The 19,748-nt window shown below is 35.0% G+C and overlaps 1 protein-coding gene across 1 annotated transcript in view; it reads left to right on the top strand.

The window, feature by feature from the left end:
• LOC138714727 (sodium-coupled monocarboxylate transporter 1-like) overlaps positions 1-19,748 on the top strand; it is a 93,150-nt gene that overhangs the window by 54,618 nt on the left and 18,784 nt on the right. The window contains exons 3-7 of the mRNA XM_069846820.1: positions 5,202-5,361; positions 6,751-6,868; positions 12,262-12,329; positions 12,720-12,874; positions 16,391-16,531. Of these exons, the coding sequence (XP_069702921.1) occupies positions 5,202-5,361; positions 6,751-6,868; positions 12,262-12,329; positions 12,720-12,874; positions 16,391-16,531 (642 nt within the window). The remainder of the gene's footprint in view (positions 1-5,201; positions 5,362-6,750; positions 6,869-12,261; positions 12,330-12,719; positions 12,875-16,390; positions 16,532-19,748) is intronic.

Raw genomic sequence — 19,748 nt, 5'->3', positions numbered from 1 at the left:
CTAAAGCGCAGGTCAGTAGTCGTGAATCACCCTCTAGAAAAAAGTATGACGGTTGTAGTTCAGTTGTAGGCAGTAAACGCGTAAAAGGCTTTGTAAGTAAGACTTGACACGTTGCATAAGCTGACAGACGACACAAATAGATAAGGCCGGTAAGATTTGAGTCTGCAAATCCTCGCCTAATTGCAACAGTGGGACTCTGAGAGGGTTATCTAACTAGCCTTGGCAGTGGCTATGACTCCAGCACATTAATAATATGCACGGCCTCGAGTTCTCACCGCGATACTTGTAATTATGTGCTAGCTTCACCCTGTAATTACTAGCGCTCCAAGTGTGTTTATTGTGTAACACAACTGGGTCACCACGTAAAGGTGTTCTATTTATATACGTACATTATATTACAGGAGTTACTCATTGTGGATAGAACACCAGCATGATTGTGACATTAGTACTTGCCCTGGATTTATATATATATATATATATATATATATATATATATATATAATATTTTTATTTTTATTTCTAAAATTTCAAAGATTTACTTGTGATGTTTCCTGGAGCCAAATGAGTTCATGACCATCTTGTGTTTTTGGTTTTTCTAATAGAGATCTAATACAATAGTAATATACGTTACAAGAGCGGTATGTTGACGATTTCATGGTCGAGGAAAAGATTGAAAAAGCGAAACGTAGTTGAGCTTTTTTAATTTCCGAGAACATGAAAACAAACATACCGCTCGTGTATCGTACATTATTTTGTGCGAAGATCGTTTATTACATACCTGAAAGACGAATTTCTAATTAGTTGCAATGAAATCTCCATCTTGGTGTCTGTTTAATGACGGCAACTTCGGAAAACCAAAATATCTTTCTTCAACATTGTTGCTATAAAATGTTTTCTGTGTTTACTGTACTCCAGCAGGCCGTGATATACGTCTGTCTTTTTTTCCCCCCAGTCTATAAATGCGAAATTAAAACAAACGGTAAGGTTATGTAATGATTTATTTTTCATTTTAATATTTTAACAATATTATTTATATAACATATTGCAGTAATAACATCCGCATCTGGAATATTTTTTTATTTTTTTCACGGCTTCCTTGATGTTACTTGTATCAGGAATGCAATAAGTTTCGTGGAGTAGTAGACTTTACTTAATTTTTGCAAATATTTAAATCCAATTTATAATTATTACTATGTTAAACGTCTCTAAAAATAATATGTTAAAAGCCTAAAGCAGTAAAATGAATGTCGCGCTTAAGCGGTAAGAAGAGGGAAATTGTTGTGTGTGTTACGTTGGGAATACTGAATGTGGTATTTCACACTTACCGCGTATTGGTTCTGTGCGGAAAACAAGCAAATACGCACGATCTCGCACAAATATATTTTACATGCATAATTCCATAATAAATAAACTCTTATATACTGAAATGAACGGAATTCGTCCAATAAATAATTCACTGGTCAACAATGATATTGTTAAATTTAAAATTTCTGCTGTTTCTTAAGTAATGTCATCTGCTGATTTCAAAAGTGAAGTCAGAATTTTTCTACCACCCACCACTTTTTTGTAATTTTAGAAAAATTGATTTATTTTTATTGCTATATACAGTCCTTATCATACTAATGGAAAGAAAATATTTCAAATATTTCATTTTATTGCTATCTATCCGCAGTATGCGGAACTCGAACCGCGCAAAGTGAAGTGAGTAAGCATTGGACACACACACACACACACAAAATTGACCTTTAACTTTAGATCATTGTTGTCTGTGAAGTCAGAATTCATAAAAATAAATTTTATTCATCATTAGCCTGTGAGAGTTAATATTAATTCGCAGTTGAGTTGGAACTTTCATAAAACAAGTTTCATAACCTATGTTTTCTTTGTCCTAATTTTAAGTGTGGTAAAAGTATCTTATAAAGTGAAATACTGTATAAATCACATAAAAAAATTTCTTTATGTTCGTGATTAGTTAACTTTGAATTTTACTACACTAGTTAAAAGAGCTTACGAGTGTTCTTTGGATTGCAAAATAGATGAGGACATGAACTGGGCCCCTGAAATATTTTGTGCTGCTTGTGATTCTATTAACTGGTTGGCTAAAAGGATCCCGTCATATGCCTTTTCCAGTTCCAATGATATGCCGGGAACCTAAGGATCATTCAAAAGACTAGGAACCACATCAGAAGATTACAGAGAACTTGACGGCGAGCTGATTCAGAACTATAACATGTTGGGGTGTCATATCACTTAAAATAACTTCTTGGATTCTCATCTATTTTTTCTTTTCTCAAAACCTTCGGGGAGTGAGGGATGAACATGGAGAGTGTTTTCATGAGGATTTTTCTAAAATATAAAGGTGTTACCAGAAAACATGGAGCCCAAATATTGTCAGATTACTGCTGGACACTCAAGGAATATTTCTCAAGCGAAATAAAGCCTAAAATCTGAAGTACATTTCATATAATTACTCAAAAACTCTGGGTGATAGAAAAATTTTGAAAACAGATCTGAAATCAGCACGAAAAATGCTAGAAGAATCACCTATTCTTTCTCTTTTAACAAAAAATATGTTTAATTTTGTTGATCATGTAATTTAAGAGAAATTGCTGTACACGGACGCTGTGAGTTTTTTTTTTTTTTTTCTTTTCTTAGGAGGTCCAAAGGCTAGCGCTATAGCCTGACGCTTATTGTACTATTATCTGTGCATTTCGTACTGGCGGATCAAGGTAACGTACAAAAGTACAAACCACGTACGAGTCACTGAACTGAAAACTGTGAACTGAAGCACTGATAATTCCGGCTGTCCCAGCTGCCTTTAGTTGAGGAGAATAGTCCAGAATTTGGGTAAGCACACGTGGAAAATGCACTCCGTTGCTTGACCTTGAGTCGCCAGTTCGAAATGCACAGACAGCCCCCGTATTGTGGGATGATTGTTGAAGTTCTCAGGACCGCATTCCTGTGACTACGTGATTCAATTCTTGGTAGCAGCTTATCGATTAGAGCTGAAGAGAATAAAGCTACAAAAACTTATTGAGTATTTCATTTATCTAATACAGTAAAACCCCGATTATCCGTCACCCTATTAACCGATTGGTGGATTATCCGACTGTCTTTCTCGCTCGCAGAAATAAATATGAAGTAGGGGAGACTGTTGTACCTTTAAACACTTTTCACATTTTATTTTTTTGAATTTTGGGAAATTAAAATTTTTAAATGAAAAATTGCTTGAAATAATTATTGAAGATTCCTTTACAACTTCCTGTATGTATTTTCCTGTTTTACAGATCTATTAAGGATGGAAAAAATAAAATGAAGGGATATGTAATCTGTTCAAAGGTACAACAGGATCATGTACCTTGGAACATAAACTCTTGTAAGTTGGAACACATGGAATATAGGTGGGAATATAGCTGTAAGAACTGACAATCATATTTAAAATGTATTTGCAATCCTAAACCAGAGCAGGCTTTTCTGATTGAGATTTTAATCCTGGAGGAGCAATAACTGCTTCAACAGCTTTCTTCAAGGCATCCGGATCAATTGGGGACCTCTTAACTTCAGACTTACTTCGTGGCATGATCTTAAAATAAAAGAAAAACAAAAACCGATAGTGTCATGTATCTTGGAACATGTTCGATAGTACAAGATGTCCTGTGTTCAAAGGTACAAGAGGGTGCACGTTTAAACAAATATGGCTCCCAAAACTAGAGAGTCAAATAAATCATGGAAATTAAAATATGTTATTACTCACCAGATGATACGGAACACATTGTACTTGATAGATAGTAACAAATACAAACTGGTTTTGTGTTAGAAAACATATATCAATGAACGAAATGTTTACTTTTGGTGCTAAAAAAAATTATTTTGTCCACAGAACTCACACTTTGTAATAAATCAAACTGAAGCTACGACCAGAGCTACTTAGCGGCTTTCTCTACAATCTACTTCAGTTTGAGTCCTCTAGGTAGCAGCAAAAACTAAAAAACAAAAAATGTTCAAAGGTACACTATGCTAAAGGTACAACAGTCTCCCCTACTGTACATTATATTAGTACAAATTTTTTCTAGAGTGTTTTTTTATAAACCTATACCCTTACGCATTATGGCCTACTCTTCAAGTAGCCGTACTGTTTAACTTCTAGGCGAAATGTCTTCTACAAGTGTCAAAAGAAAACATGTTGTACTACGGAAAAAGTGCAAGTAACTGAGTGGTTTGGAAAAAGAGAAAATGTGCTTCATCTCACATCACAATACGAGAGAAGAATTACAACTGTACACGATTTAGGCTAATGAAAAGTAAAATATAAACTGTATAAAATTTGTAAATCTACAACATGAGACCTCTACTATTCCTATCTTTCCACAGTCGTCATAAGGAGTTTCCTCGGTCATTAAAAACCCGTCGCTGAAAACTAGACTTAAGTACAATAAATAATGTTTTAATTACCCACTTATCGGAAAATCAAACATGAATTGTAAAAAAAAAAAAGACTTAAATTAGTGAACTTCTGATCCACTGCCTAGCGTATTAAAAGAAATACCATGGAGGAGATTTAGAAAATATTATATACTTAGTTTATGGTACGGATTATCCGATTTTTTCGATTAACCGTTCACTCCACCCCCTTCATTACGACGGATAATAGAGGTTCTACTGTAGTTGTGTTTGTGTATTAAATTAGTTTAAAATATTGTATACCCTTCAAGAGGGAACATAATCCATCCTTATTGATTAAATGTAGGAAATTACACAAAATAATCTGTGTTTTCATCCTACAATCAACTGATAACAAAAATACAGGTTGCCAGACGACGATAGAAAACAAAAGATGCGAAAACGAATGAATGAGGTGTATAAATAATTGAATACTCTTTCATATTTAAGCATAAAAATATAGGGATGCCATTTGAAATTTCAAAGTGGTGGTGGCTGAGGGGTGGGGAGTGAAATCTAAAATTCAATTGAACCTAGTTTCAGAGTTCCCCCTCATTATCTGATTTGACGTGTTCTTTTTTTTTTTTTTTTTTTTTTTGTTTAAATTGAATTAAATTTAAATAAGTAGTTATTTGGACTGGGAATTAAAATGAAAGCTCTGTATGTATAATATATAAAGAACTTGGGACACTTTGGAATCCACCTTTTCAATTTGCTCATGATATAGAGAAGTGACAAACATTTGGATTTGACTGTTGCAGCTTCCTTTCTTCTATCACTCTGATGGGCCAACCAGCGGAGGTCTACCTCTTCGGACCACAAGTGTGGATATTTGGTTTTGCTAGTTTCTTGTGCATCCCAGTCGTGGGATACATCTTCATTCCATTTTACCACAAGATGGAATACACCTCGGCTTACGAGGTAAAACTGATGATTCTTAGTAAGATACAATTGCATCACAGTCTAGTATATACAATCACGAAGCTTGAGTTGTGAGGGTGCTAGGAACAATAGATACTGCCGGTACTATTTGGCATTGTCTGTAATGAGGCGATATTAGCGATCCTAGTGGTTAGCAACTATCTATGGATGCATATTTGCTACGTATTGAGCTTCGTGACTGTATATACTATACTGTGGTTGCATGTTAATTATAGGTATAGCTGGATCGTTTTTTTTTTCTATTGCCGATGGAGAAAGTTGCGCTGTAGCAGACGGTCGTCAAGCCTAAACTTACTGCGCATGCCCAGGTGCCCTAACAGCTCTGTGTGACGTGCGGCTCACGTCATGAAGCACTTGACTGTGAGATCAAACTGCGCATGCGCGGACTTGGTTAATAAAAACCTTCGTATATGCAAAATGTATAACCGAAGTATGAAGGGAACTTCTTAATTTGATATGGAATGTGCACGCGAAAATAAATCCAGCTAAGGATCACGCTGGCAGTGCATGAAAAGTACGCGCATGCGCAGTTTGATCTCACAACCAAGTTTCTTCCTGTCGTGAGCCCTTTGTCTCTGTGTGCTCTAATCATGGCTATTATTAAGTAAAGAGGACTATAACATAACTATTCTCTAGCAAAATTTAACTATCAAATAACTAATTACATAATTTCATTCGGGTTTTCTTTTTTCTATCTTGAGTTGCAAAACGAACGGGACCCATCTGGTAGTTGCGCATTTGCTGGTACTCAACTAACCCTGGACTTTTGTAGTTGTGGTGTCATGAAGTGGAGTAGGTTTGTAAACCGGATGAATTAATTTCATTAATTTTAAAAATTGCAAAATAATCTATATCAATTCATTCATTTATTCATTCACAGTTTTCTGCCCAACGGCAGATCTTTCACTATTTGCTCCGTATAGGGTGATTCAAAAATTTTCGTCACTAATTTCAGGTAACCTCGTCGCGAATCTTAGGTCTATCTCGCTATCACCGATTCCACCAACGCTGTTGATAAAGTATCGTTAAATAACCAATAGAAAAGTATAGTACAAGATGAGAGGGACAAGCCCAGCTCCTGTGGAAGGAAGTTGTAACTATTTTTGCCTGTCTGGAATCTAATACTGTCCACTGCATTTATTTCCTTAAAAGGTTATTGAAACCTCAATGAAATAACATACTTCTTAAGCTCCTTATCATTACTAGAAAGAATTTCATTTCACTTTTTATATTTGACTGCATTGCTTTATGTAAATAATAAATTATTTTGCAGTTTTTAATCTTCGTATACGTATAATTTCTCGATCACATTTACTTTGCTTATTTAATCTGGTTATGCGAACTACAGTGTATTCTGTTTCGTTCCAGTATTTCGGCGAGCGTTTCAGTCGCTGGCTCCAGCTGTTCGCATCCACCATGTTCACCGTCCAAATGGTCATTTACTTAGCCCTAGTTCTTTACGCACCAGCCCTCGCTCTTCACCAAGGTATGATCACGGATCTCTATAAGTTACACTATAGTCGAAGTAATTATCTGCAAGGCTCGAAATTGACGTTTTCTACGAACCGGTAAGCTCTGTTTTCGTGGAAACTGTGATGTTATACCGAACGTTCAGAGGTTGTGTATTAAGATCGACATTCGTGACAACTATAACACTCTGTCGGCCATAATGAGTACTGAAATGCAAACGCCGGTCAGCTGTTTATCATAAAAATTTAATTTCATGGTAACTTTATTTGAAACAACATAAATAAAATAGCCTACCGGTATTCGAAAATATGTTACCTACGACTGAATAATGTAGAATGACGATCATAATAAAGTAATAATAATAATAATAATAATAATAATAATAATAATAATAATAATAATAATAATCTATTAAATAGCTGGACTATACTTGTTTTTTTTAAAGATGGGACATGACAGGAGCGTTGCGATCGGAAAAACAACTGACTATCACATAGCGTGGTAGGCCTATTGCTATGGTAACAGCGGTTGATTTGCCAGGCTTACAGTTCACACGTAGCGAGTGCTTAATAACTCTCTTGGCGACATTTATTGTGCACACTATATTAGCATTGGTACGTTTCGTCTTTGATTCTCTGTCGATTTTTTGTATTGTTTTCTTACCTTCGCTTCAGTTGTCAATAAATGTTTTAACGTCAGCCATCTTAACGTCAATTGCGTGGTAGACCATATTGGCAACACAGCACTGTAGTTCCAAGCTCGGCCGCTTAACTGTCTTGTCCCATTAAAAAAAAAAAAACAAGTATAGTGCGAATTTTGGGTATATCATTTATGTAGTAAAACCCCTTTTATTTTTATTGAAATAAAATAACGTGTCTAAAATGATGTAAATAAATTATCAAAGAGAGAAAAAAAGAATCGGTTCATCTCAGGTTCGAACCTGTGTTTAATTACACACGGCCTTTGACTTTATCATTACGCTACACAGAGCTGTGTAGTACGGTACATTGGTTGAATTAGGTGCTATAAATGCTTTCATGTTTGCAGCCTATTATGTTTAATTTTGAATTCTTGAATTCTTAAATATTAAACAAAATGTATTTTATGCCATATTCAGGGTGTTTCCGGGCTAGTGTTACAACGTTTCAGGGATGATGGAGAAGAGCACGTGTATCAATTTGAGATAAGGAACCCCGGTCCGGAAATGACTGAGTCGAAAGTTACAAGCAAAGATAGTTGTGTGGAAATGAAATAATTTTATTCCTCTGTACACTTTATTTATGTGTATTTGTCTGTACATCTTACACATACTGTATTCATCTGACGTTGTTTACGTTGTCCACCCATAATACTCCATTCAGTGCGCTGTCTGAGGAATGGGGACGGGAAACTACACTAAAGCAATGCAGATGGCGTAATATGTAACGGACATGGTCGGTCCTGATATGCACGTCTGTAGACAGCAGTGTATGTGTATAAGTTGCAGTGTCCAGTCGATCAGTCCTAGTGAAATGGAGGAGTACACGAGAGCGGAATAAGCAGACCTGATTTTCGAATACGGATGAGCCAATGGGAACAGTAGACAAGCTCACAGATTGTATCGGTACAAGTACCCACGTAGGAGACATCCGGCCCATACCATCTTTCCACGACTGTTCCGAAGGTTAAGGGAAGTAGGGCACGTGGTGCCAAATCACAATTCCATTTCCACACAACTATTTTTGCTTATAACTTTCGACTCATTCATCTCCGGACCAGGGTTTCTTATCTAAAATTGATACATGTGCCCTTCCCCATCATCCCTGAAAGTTTGTAACACCAGCCTGGAAACACACTGTATATTCATGCGACATTCAGTCAAAAGATCGCCCCTCATTTGCGTAATTTTAAATTACCGGTAATATTATTTTATTTAATATTTCAGTAGCAATATGGCCGCATTTACAACATCATCCGCTTCTGATTCGTGATTGGAAGACGTTCAACTTACGTTTCTTTGCTTGCGTCTGTGGAAGCTAGACCTTGACAATGTCTAATCAACGCCGTCTTGGCGTTCTTTCACTCTAACGTTAACCGTAATCAAAAACATAGAACTTGTATTATTTTATCGAACTTCAACGAACTTCACCGTAACGAAACGTAACGCAAACGAACGTTCATCGTATTCCCTGCCTTAATGACCAGTGTGATGGCGCCGAGAATTTTATTTATTTACTTTTTTTTTTCTTTTTGTTTTTATTTACTTTTTGTTTATTTGTTTTTTGTCTTTTTTGTTTTTGTTTTTTATATTTGTCTATATAATATGTATATTTATTTATGTGTGTTTGTTTACACATCAATTCATATAAAAATGTGGGACACATGTCTTCGGAAGTCTTCATTCCTTTATCATGTTAACACAGACGAAAACCGCGAACGGTAGCTACTTCATTCGGTCGAAAAAATAATAATTTACTTCGGCGTGTTACTAGCGAGAGAAAATAATTTTGGCTGGCCCTATACTTATGATTGAAATCTTCGATTCACAACGAAATAGTCTATGATCATTCTAAACATAGAGTACAATGACATGAAAGAATGAATGAAACAAACAACTCAACGCGGAACTTGTACATCAGCATCTTCACGTCTACGCTGACGTAATGGAAATAAGTAACGTGCGTTAACTGGCGGGCTGATGACAAGCCGCATCTTTCACTGCTGATTATTTCACAATTCTTTAGCGTTGTGCAATTTAACTTCGCTGTATTTCTTACAGCCAAAATAGATGGTCACAAAAGACTAAGCTCTTCTTGTTAGCCTCACATAAAATGGAATACATCAAATATTTATCGTGGATAAAAGATTTTCGGAGCTCTACATCTATCTATCTATCTATCTATCTATCTATCTATCTATCTATCTATCTATCTATCTATCTATCTATCTATCTATCTATCTATCTATCTATCTATCTATCTATCTATCTATCTATCTATCTATCTATCTATCTATCTATCTATCTATCTATCTATCTATCTATCTATCTATCTATCTATCTATCTATCTATCTATCTATCTATCTATCTATCTATCTATCTATCTATCTATCTACCTATTTCTATCTATATCTATCTATATCTATCTATCTATCTATCTATTTATTCTGGTGTAGTTAAGGCCATCAGGCCTTCTCTTCCACACCACCAGAAATACAAATACAATAATAGAAATAAAAAGGAAAAAATACACTATAAACAAAGTAAAGCCACACAAAAATATACGCAGGTTGCAGTCACACAAACTTTAAATAAGTGATTAAGTATCACAATTAATTGTATCCTGACTAATTAACTGACATAAACAAGAAACTTGCTATTTTAATCTAGAGTAAAAAAAAACAAAAACATAAATCAACACTTCTAGCAATACCTAAAAAGCATTAAATAAGGCAAAATTTTCCAGTACAATTTTGAATTGTAATAAAGTCCGGCAGTCTCTGACGTCATTAGGTAACGAATTCCAGATGCGAGGTATTTCTACAGTGTAGTAGGATGAGTACAAAGGCGTTCTATGATGAGGAATAGAAATAAGTGCTTGATGCCGGTTTCGAAGAGTTGTAAGAAATTGAAAGCGCAATAAGTGATAATTCGGAGTAGAAGTATGTCGAGATTATGGTCTGTCCAAAACAACTTCCGACCTGACAAATGGCGCCTTTAGCATGTTACCATGGCAACTATTCAAATCAACCAATCACGAAAGACGCGTAACCATGGTAACGGGACGGTGTTGCCGTATCTATGTTTACAAGTTGCACGTGAATACACGGCCTAGTGGTGAATACAGTCGCCCGGATCGAAAAGCGTGCGTAACTGGCTTATTATAGCACGCGTGCCGATAAAATCAATGACGTATTTGCTATGACGTAATACCGGAACGCTTGCTATCTTGGTTATCGCTTCTACACCGACGTAACAAGAAATGAAATGCAGGACAGAAAGTTTCTGAGGAACGTTAATGGACGTCACCCTCTCCACAAGTCTCATATTGTTTAAATGTTAAATATTTATGCACAATTGATAGTATCAATGTACAAAAATTTTCAAATAAATATTAAAGAAAAAAAGGACAGAAAGTAAAGTATCTTCATTCTCAAACTTTAACAATTTTATATCACTTTGTAATATCACATAAAACAGTTATGTGGTTCAGAGAAACTGTAGTAACAAAATATTTTGTAACATAACCTGCAATGTCATCCATTACTCTTCACTCAGTGCCAAGGCCAGGCGCAATTAATCGATACGAACATATGAAGACAATTTGTCAGCTATGGATGCCGAATTGAATTTCTTTCATAATTTCTTTCCTACAATTTATAATGCTAAGATGCCATAAAGTATTGTATCCAACTCTTGGATAATCTTATTACGACACTCGTGAAAATTGACAAACGTTCACTCATGCCACAATCGTAAAGACTATCCACTTGTTGCATAAATAACTATAAAAAAACTCATTCCTCAACAGTACCTGAACCCTGAACTTTGTAGTCTACCAGCAAGCACGCTAGCACAGAGCTATCGAAATGCTTATGATGAATTGTCATAATCGTGGTTGTCATATGAATCGTGTTTGTTTAATAATCATCCTTAAGCATTAATTTTATTTTATTTTCAGATTAATTTCATGATTTTTGCATTAGTTGTGAAATACCTTCCTGTAATATTATTCAAATAATACTGGGTTAAAACCCGTTGTTAAATTGTTGTGGTGTGAATCGTGCTCTGTAAGGACCTTCAAGAGTCGGCTATTTTTTGTTTCTGGGACTGTACAACTTACAAAAGACAAAGATATGACCTTAACGTAAGCTTCTGCAGGGTGTGGCATATAGTTAAGGAAGATGAATATGAACATTTTAAGCGTTTCTAGTCTTACTGCTTATTCGTTATTTACGCTTGTTTTTGGCTATTTTAGACGTCTACGTAAAGGTTAATTTTTGGTCCTACAAAATGTATGTTATGATGACAATGGTTATTAGAGGAGGAAAATTCGCTCCGGCGCCGGGGATTCGAACCCGGGTCCTTGATTCTACGTACCAAGCGCTCTAACCACTGAGCTACGCCGAAGTTCAATCCACAGTACCGGATCGAATCCTATTCCTCTAGTGTTTTTCCCTTTTTTTCCTCCTGTTACCATAACAGATAAATTCTGTAGGACTAAAAATTAATCTTTACCCGGGTTCGATCCCCGGCGCCGGAGCGAATTTTTCTCCTCTATTAATCATTATTTTAGACGTGCTTTTTTCCTTTCTTTCTCTTTTTTTAACTTTTTAGTAACGTCGTAGTGAATGAGTTCATTATTTGTCTTGTGTAAGTCTTAATAGTTTCACATCTGTGTATCTTACCAAATGAATCTTGTGCCTTCCAGTGACCGGCCTGGATACTAATGCCGTCGTTACCGTCATGTACGTCGTCGTCATCTTCTACACAACTATTGTAAGTACTACCCTGTTTTGATTCTTCTGCAAGCGTCTAGTTCTAGTAGTATCTAGGCCTACTCTGTTTTCATACAGAAGGAAGCTTTGCGCTGAAATTTCAAACGGTCTGACCGCCTCCACTTCGAGGCAAGGTTACTGTACAGGACGTTTCAGAAAAAAGTGAACAAAAACAAATTCAACTAAAGCAGCATATGAACGCAAAACACAGAATTACACTAAAAATAATTTAATCTAAAATTCAAAATTCCCTCATTTTGCTCACTGTTATTAAATTGTTATTTATGATACAAGTTCGTAAATGTTCTCTTTTTGGGGCGAGTTTCACAAACACACGAGAACCAAAAGGAGGTTCAAGGCACTTAAAAAATTAGTTCCTTTTATTTTTCAGGGAGGAATGAAGGCTGTTGTTTGGACGGATTGTTTTCAAGTCGTGGTCCTTTATACGTCAATGTTGGCTGTACTGGTGAAGGGAACTATGGACATTGGCGGTATTACCACAGTCTGGGAACGAAATCTGCAATCAGGACGTTCGAATTTCTTCAAGTACGTTAAAATTTTTTATATTTGGATTTTATGCTAATTCTTAAGCATTAAGGGCCATATTCATAGACATTCTTAGCCCGGGCTTCCGGTGGATGATCAGCGAACTAACGTTTTTCGTATTCATAAACCAGTGTTAGCGATATGATATGATATGAATCCTGTACAAATAACCAGTCGATAGCCGGGGCTAGTTTAGCACGCTCGTAGCGCGGACTAGCGAAATGTCTATGAATAGTAAACCTAAGTGACTTGGTGCACCATTAGTTGAATGATTAAAGCGTTGGCTTTATACGTTGAAGGCTTGAGTTCAAATCCCGCAGTGCACTTGGAATTTGTGGTGGACAAAGATTGTATTGCACAAGTTTTATCATTCGTACGTAGCCTACACTCTTCCCTGCGTTGTGATTCTACTACTTAAACGTAATACATCAACATATTATTATTGTTATTATTATTATTATTATTATTATTATTATTATTATTATTATTATTATTATTATTATTGGTCGGCCGGGTAGCTCAATTGGTAGAGCAGCTGTCTACGAACTGAAAGGTCCGGGGTTCGATCCCAGGTGGTGACAGGATTTTTTTCTCGTTGCCAAACTTTCAGAACGGCCCCGAGGTTCACTCAGCCTCCTATAAAATTGAGTACCGGGTCTTTCTCGGGGGTAAAAGGCGGTCAGAGCGTGGTGCCGACCACACCACCTCATTCTAGTGCCGAGGTCATGGAAAGCATGGGGCTCTACCTCCATGCCCCCCAAATGCCTTTATGGCATGTTACGGGGATATCTTTACCTTTTATTTGTACCTTTACCTATTATTATTATTATTATTATTATTATTATTATTATTATTATTATTATTATTATTATTATTATTGTTATTATTATTATTATTATTCTTATTCTTATTCTTATTATCAATATTATTATTGTTATTATTATTACTATTATTACTATTGTCATTATTATTATTGTTATTCTTGTTATTCTTATTCTTATTATTATTGTTATTATCAATATTATTATTATTATTATTATTATTATTATTATTATTATTATTATTATTATTATTATTATTATTATAGTTATTGTTATTATAGTTATTATTGTTATTATTATTATTATTGTTATTATTAATGTTATTATTATTACTGTTATTATTACTCTTATTGTTGTTATTATTATTATTATTATTATTGTTGTTGTTGTTGTTATTATTATCATTATTATCGTTATTATTATTATTTCGCGAGGAAACTGCTGCATCCAGCAAGTCCATAGGATCCCTAGGTAACAAAAGAAATTTCTTGACTTGTAGCCTACTCTTGAGTATTCGCGTTTTTCTCTATATTAACAGCAAACAAAGAATTTGAAGACAAAAATACAAATAGGTCGACACAATTATTTCCGAACACTGAGCTTCGACATTTGATTTTTGATGCTTGCTTGTTTAATTACTTACTTACTTACTTACTTACTTACTTACTTACTTACTTACTTACTTACTTACTTACTTACTTACTTACTTACTTACTTACTTACTTACTTACTTACTTACTTACTTACTTACTTACTTACTTACTTACTTACTTACTTAAAATAGCTTTTAAAGGAGTTGGTCCCTATCTTGTGCAAGATTAATCCAGTCTCTACCATCATATCCCACCTCCTTCAAATCCATTTTAATATTATCCTCCAACTAGCACTCTATATGTATTTTAGGGCGCAAATAGCCAGAGTAGCTCACGTGCCCTTTTTTTTATTTAATCCTTACACAAACACTTGTTTTTTTCTTTTTTCTCCCCTTTTTTGTTTTCTATTTTTCCGCTTTCTTAAACTAGTGCGTACACAACACCCAACCCAAGGTGGGACTCGAACCCACAACCTTTCGGACCAAGCGGTAGACACATGCCGTGCTCCTAACGCTTGAGCCATCCAGGTCGGCTCCTTTTAAACCCCATTAACTTACTAACTAACTAAATGCATTTCTGGATTCACTCATACGTGCTACAAGCCCTGCCCATCTCAAACGTCTGGATTTAATGTTCCAAATTATACAATGCGTGCAGTTCTGCGTTGTGTAACTTTCTTCATTCGCCTGTAACGTCATACTTCTTAGCACCAAATATTTTCCTATGCACCTTATTCTCGAACACTCTTAACCTCTGTTCCTGTGAGAGTCCAAGTTTCATAACCGTACAGAACAACCGATAATATAACTCAGTGTTAAGTCGACAAAATATACAGGAATGCACTTAGACGAAGTTCCACCAAATATGTAGAGCCGAGGAAAAAATAACACTCCCCACAGTGAAGAGTTTATGAATTCATATAATTATCTGTGGACCTCTGTGTTCTGCGTGAGGGGCATTCATTAATATTAACATGTTATCATGAATATTAGTTCTGGAATATATATACAGGGACATCATTTTATTTTTACTAACATTTTTAATATTAACCTGTCTATACATTTAGAGAACCGGAAACACCGCTTGCTCCCCCCTCCAAGACTGGAGTTCGATGATACTGGCGTAAAACACAAATCACTCTACTAGGTATAGGAAGGAAGAAAAGTAGTTCATCCATTTACGTAAACTAGGAAATATCGCGATTTTGAGTTTGATCATTTTCATTAGGTTTTTCTTTAATCAAAGTACAGTACTGTATTAAGAATAAGTGATTTTACTCACGAAGTGAGTTATCCATGCGAACGTATTCATTATGCGGTGTATATTATACTGTCTACAGCACATTAGCGTACAATATAGAGAAAGAAGTTAAATTGAAAAATAATCATAATATGAATATTTAAACACAATTTTTAAAATGGTGGCCGTTCATTTCGATACAGGCTTCAGTTCTTTTGTGCATATTATCGCACTATAGACTATTGCATCTAATTCCAATTGCCAGTTTCGTCCTTCGTACTAGTAACTCATGTTGAAATAATTCTGTGCCTACTCTACGTACTATAAATTTAATCTTCACTTCTGCCCGACCCGAAAATATAAAATTACTCAGACATGCTATCTACTGTCCGTCCAAGTGGTTATGCCGCAGGATTGTAGAAAGGGAGTAAATCACGTGACAGTTAATTACGTAACGAGGCCCTTTTAAACAGCTGTATAATATTACGTAAACTTCCAATTCCTAACAGAAATTAATGTTTTCAGAAAAGAGCTAAAACAGCCCAGCTTTTACAGAGGGGCGAGCAGAAGCAGGTGGGGGAAATCGGGATGCGACGTAGGCAAACGGACAGTACCTGTGCGAAAATATGATTCAATATTGAAAGCTCTTTCGTCACTGGAAAACGCGAACATATTTCTGGAACGTACTATACTCAGTAACTCAGTACTGCTTACTATCTGCGGTCTTGGTTCTGTGTGGAGTTGGAACTTCATTAGTAGAAGGGGTGGGAGTGAAGTACATTCAAAAACGCAGGTACAATAAAAATTGAAGTAAAAATAAAATGATGTCCCTGTATAAGAGTTATTCCATTCTTACCTTCCAGCTGGGATGTTGACCCTACAGAGAGATACACAGTCTGGGGTACGCTGTTCGGAGTGGCATTTCTTCATATCTCAATCTACGGAGCCAATCAACTTCAAGTTCAGAGATATCGTACAGTAGCTACGATTGGTCAAGCGCGAAGGTAAGAGAAGATGGTGAAAAAAATGAAAGATTTTTTCCTTGGTCTGCATTTACAAGGCTATTGCAAAGAAAATTACATTTTTAAATTATCACAACATTTTTAAAAGTTTACACATAATAAAGCATTTGTCAACTAGTAAAAACTAGTTTAAATAAATGTAGATGGATAGAAAACGATAGTCTACGATAACTTACGTACATGCGAAGTATCAGTCTGAGAATTTGAGTAGGGCCTACTGTTTGTTTTGGCGCATACCGTACTGTACTTTTTGAAATTGAAATTTGTAGTCTGTCAATCATTACAAATTTGTTATTGTTTCCATTGACCACAGTTTCTGCTTTAATGAGTTGAAATTCAGCAATTACAAGCCAAATTTACTTACAGGAACATTTATAGAAAAATAGAACAGAGTAGTTCGTCATTTTTACTGCAACACTCGCCCATGTACTCCAAACCTGCCATTTCTCATGAAAATAAGGGGCACTTTTATTATCGACTTTTTTTTTTTGGTAAAGAAATTGAAGTTAGAAGTTACTGCAAAACGTGTTCCGAAAGACTACAACAAGGGAGTTAACAAAAAACACAATTGCCTTTAAACAATGTTTATTTATGTCACTTGATGGTACTTTGCATTTATCTTTTTGCCTAACAGTAGCTTACTTTTCATACATATTTCATTCATGTTTGCTGATTTAAAAATCAAACATTTGCACAAATAAAAACAATATTTTCAACATTAACTTATGAAGTAAATTGCAGAGAAATTATTTATTTTTACGTTATGAAATAAATTTTGATTAAAACACGGGACTTTAGCGTGTTCCAACAAAAATTACGAGGACGCCGGATAACTAGGTCAAAAAACGGGACTGCTCCGTTTTTACGGGAAATGTGGTAGGTTTAATGTACTTACCTGTGAACCAGTGGCGGTTCCTCGGGGGAGGGAAGGGAGGAACGCCCTCCTCACATTTTTCTTCTTTTGAAAGTAAATACCAAATGCAATATATGCCTTGAAATTCGAAGAAGATTCGATAATTTTTTAGTTCACAGCTGTAAGAAAACCTCGGTTGATCGAGTTTTAAACCACGCGCACTCATGTGCTGCTGGAAAACTGTGAGAAGGATGCGAGATTGTTTGTGTAGAGGAAAGCCAATCCATTTCTCCTTTACTGCAGTTAACACACATAGACAACCCGTGGTAAGAATAAACATGAGTATATAGTATATACTGGACTTTTTTTAGTATATACTTTTGTTAGTAAGAATAAAAACATTTGAGTACCTACTCATTTTTGATTACATACTCATAACATGGAAGCATAGTAGAATATACTCAAGTGTCTATCTTGTACAGAATATATACTCAAGCTTAATAAGAATAAAAGCTAGTATATTCTCATATTTATAAGTTCGTTCTCATGTTATTCTGAGTATGGTTTGTAGCAGGCTCAATTCTGAATATTTGTTGATTTGTGTCCAGTTTAAAATTAAATAAAGAAAATGGCAGAATTTATGATTGATGTAATACCTCATTGCCTTTAACACTTCACAAAAGTGAATGTGAAATTGGTTAAACACGTATTTGTTATTCATAAAAAACATAACCTATAAAAATATGAATGGCTATCAAATTATGAGGTTAGATTGTATTGTTAAATATAATTAACAATTACATTTATTTTGTAAAATTTGATTTGCAAAATGCAATTACTTGTAACTTTAAATTATATATATATATATATATATATATATAACTCTCTATAATAAAAAATAGAATTAGCATAACTGGAATTCTAGAAATGGATTGTAATCGCTATCCAACATCCCGTAATGACGATTTCCTAGTAGCCCTACTATTTTCTTGTTTCCTGTTTATTAACGTCACTTATCTGATTCACTCTCTTTTTCATGTTTATTTATTTATTCATTTATTTATTTATTTATTTACTTATTTATTTGTTTATTTAATTAATTTATTTTATTATTTTATTTATTTATTTTTTTGTTTATTTATTTGTTTATTTGTTTACTTATTTATTTATTTACTTACTTATTTATTTAATTATTTATTTATTTATAAAAAGCAAAACACAAACCACTACAATATGCGGACAGCATGTGAAAGTCTATATAAAAAACTGAGCATCACGGTGCAATGTGGTCAAAGAGGATAGGTAACATGAGTAGATACTAACTTTTAAACGATCAAGAAGGCTGTAGAGATGAGTATATATTCACGTTAGGTAGAATGTCTTTATTCTTACGAATATGAGTATGTTCTAGCGGTTACGAGTATATAATCACAGGAAGTGCTCATACTCAAAAGTATAAATTTTGAGAAAGTACTTAAGCTTTATTCTTACTACCCAACAGCGCGCTATCGGCCAGAGAAAGAAGAAGAGCTTTAAAGCAAGTAAATGAACGGATAGGGAGGAGATCCTCCTCTGAATCAGCGCACGGGCGGGAAATAGAAACCGACTGGTCTTGCAGCAAGCTCGCTACCGCTGCCATCTAACGATGCTGCATTCAACCAGACTAGTCATCTAGGAGGAGACACAATAAAAACAGTTTTAACGCAAAGCTATGAAAGACACCATGTAAACTTTTTTTTAAAATTATAAATCAAAATATATTCATTGCACTTTATATAAGCTATATTCATGATTTGAAACTTACGAGGATATCTGAAAGTTGAAGTTGAATTTATATAAAACAAAGAGGAAGTAGTTCTAAGTTAGTATCGCATATCTTTTTGGCCTCCGAAATTCATTTCCATTCATTGTCTACTAGACAGGACAACAGCCAAGTTGTCAGTTCTGCACAAATATATTTGAAATGGAAGGTACTGCAAACTACATTATTTTTAACATAAAAAAATTAATTGGCCACCGGCAGCTTTGAACAATAATGGTAATATGATTTTACAAGAACTGATATTCGTCAAAAGCATGTGATACTGAACTTGTAAAATGTACATGTGGCAACACAGACCACGTGGGTGGGTGCAGTGTTCTCGCTTTCCTAACAGATTATTTCTCATTCCCATTTCCGTAAAACGGTTCCGGTTACGTGTTAGTAACTAGTCTCTTCCAACATGTGTGATGCTGTAGTGTGCATGAAAAATGCTGCGAGGTTGTGAATTTCCTTGTAATTGTTAATTTGCGCAATTATTCAACAATGAATGGATGTGAAAACATATTATATTTTGGACAATTTAG

Source organism: Periplaneta americana, chromosome 15 (assembly GCF_040183065.1).
Source record: "Periplaneta americana isolate PAMFEO1 chromosome 15, P.americana_PAMFEO1_priV1, whole genome shotgun sequence".
Lineage (NCBI taxonomy): Eukaryota > Metazoa > Arthropoda > Insecta > Blattodea > Blattidae > Periplaneta > Periplaneta americana.
This window is presented reverse-complemented; position numbering and strand designations above follow the sequence as displayed.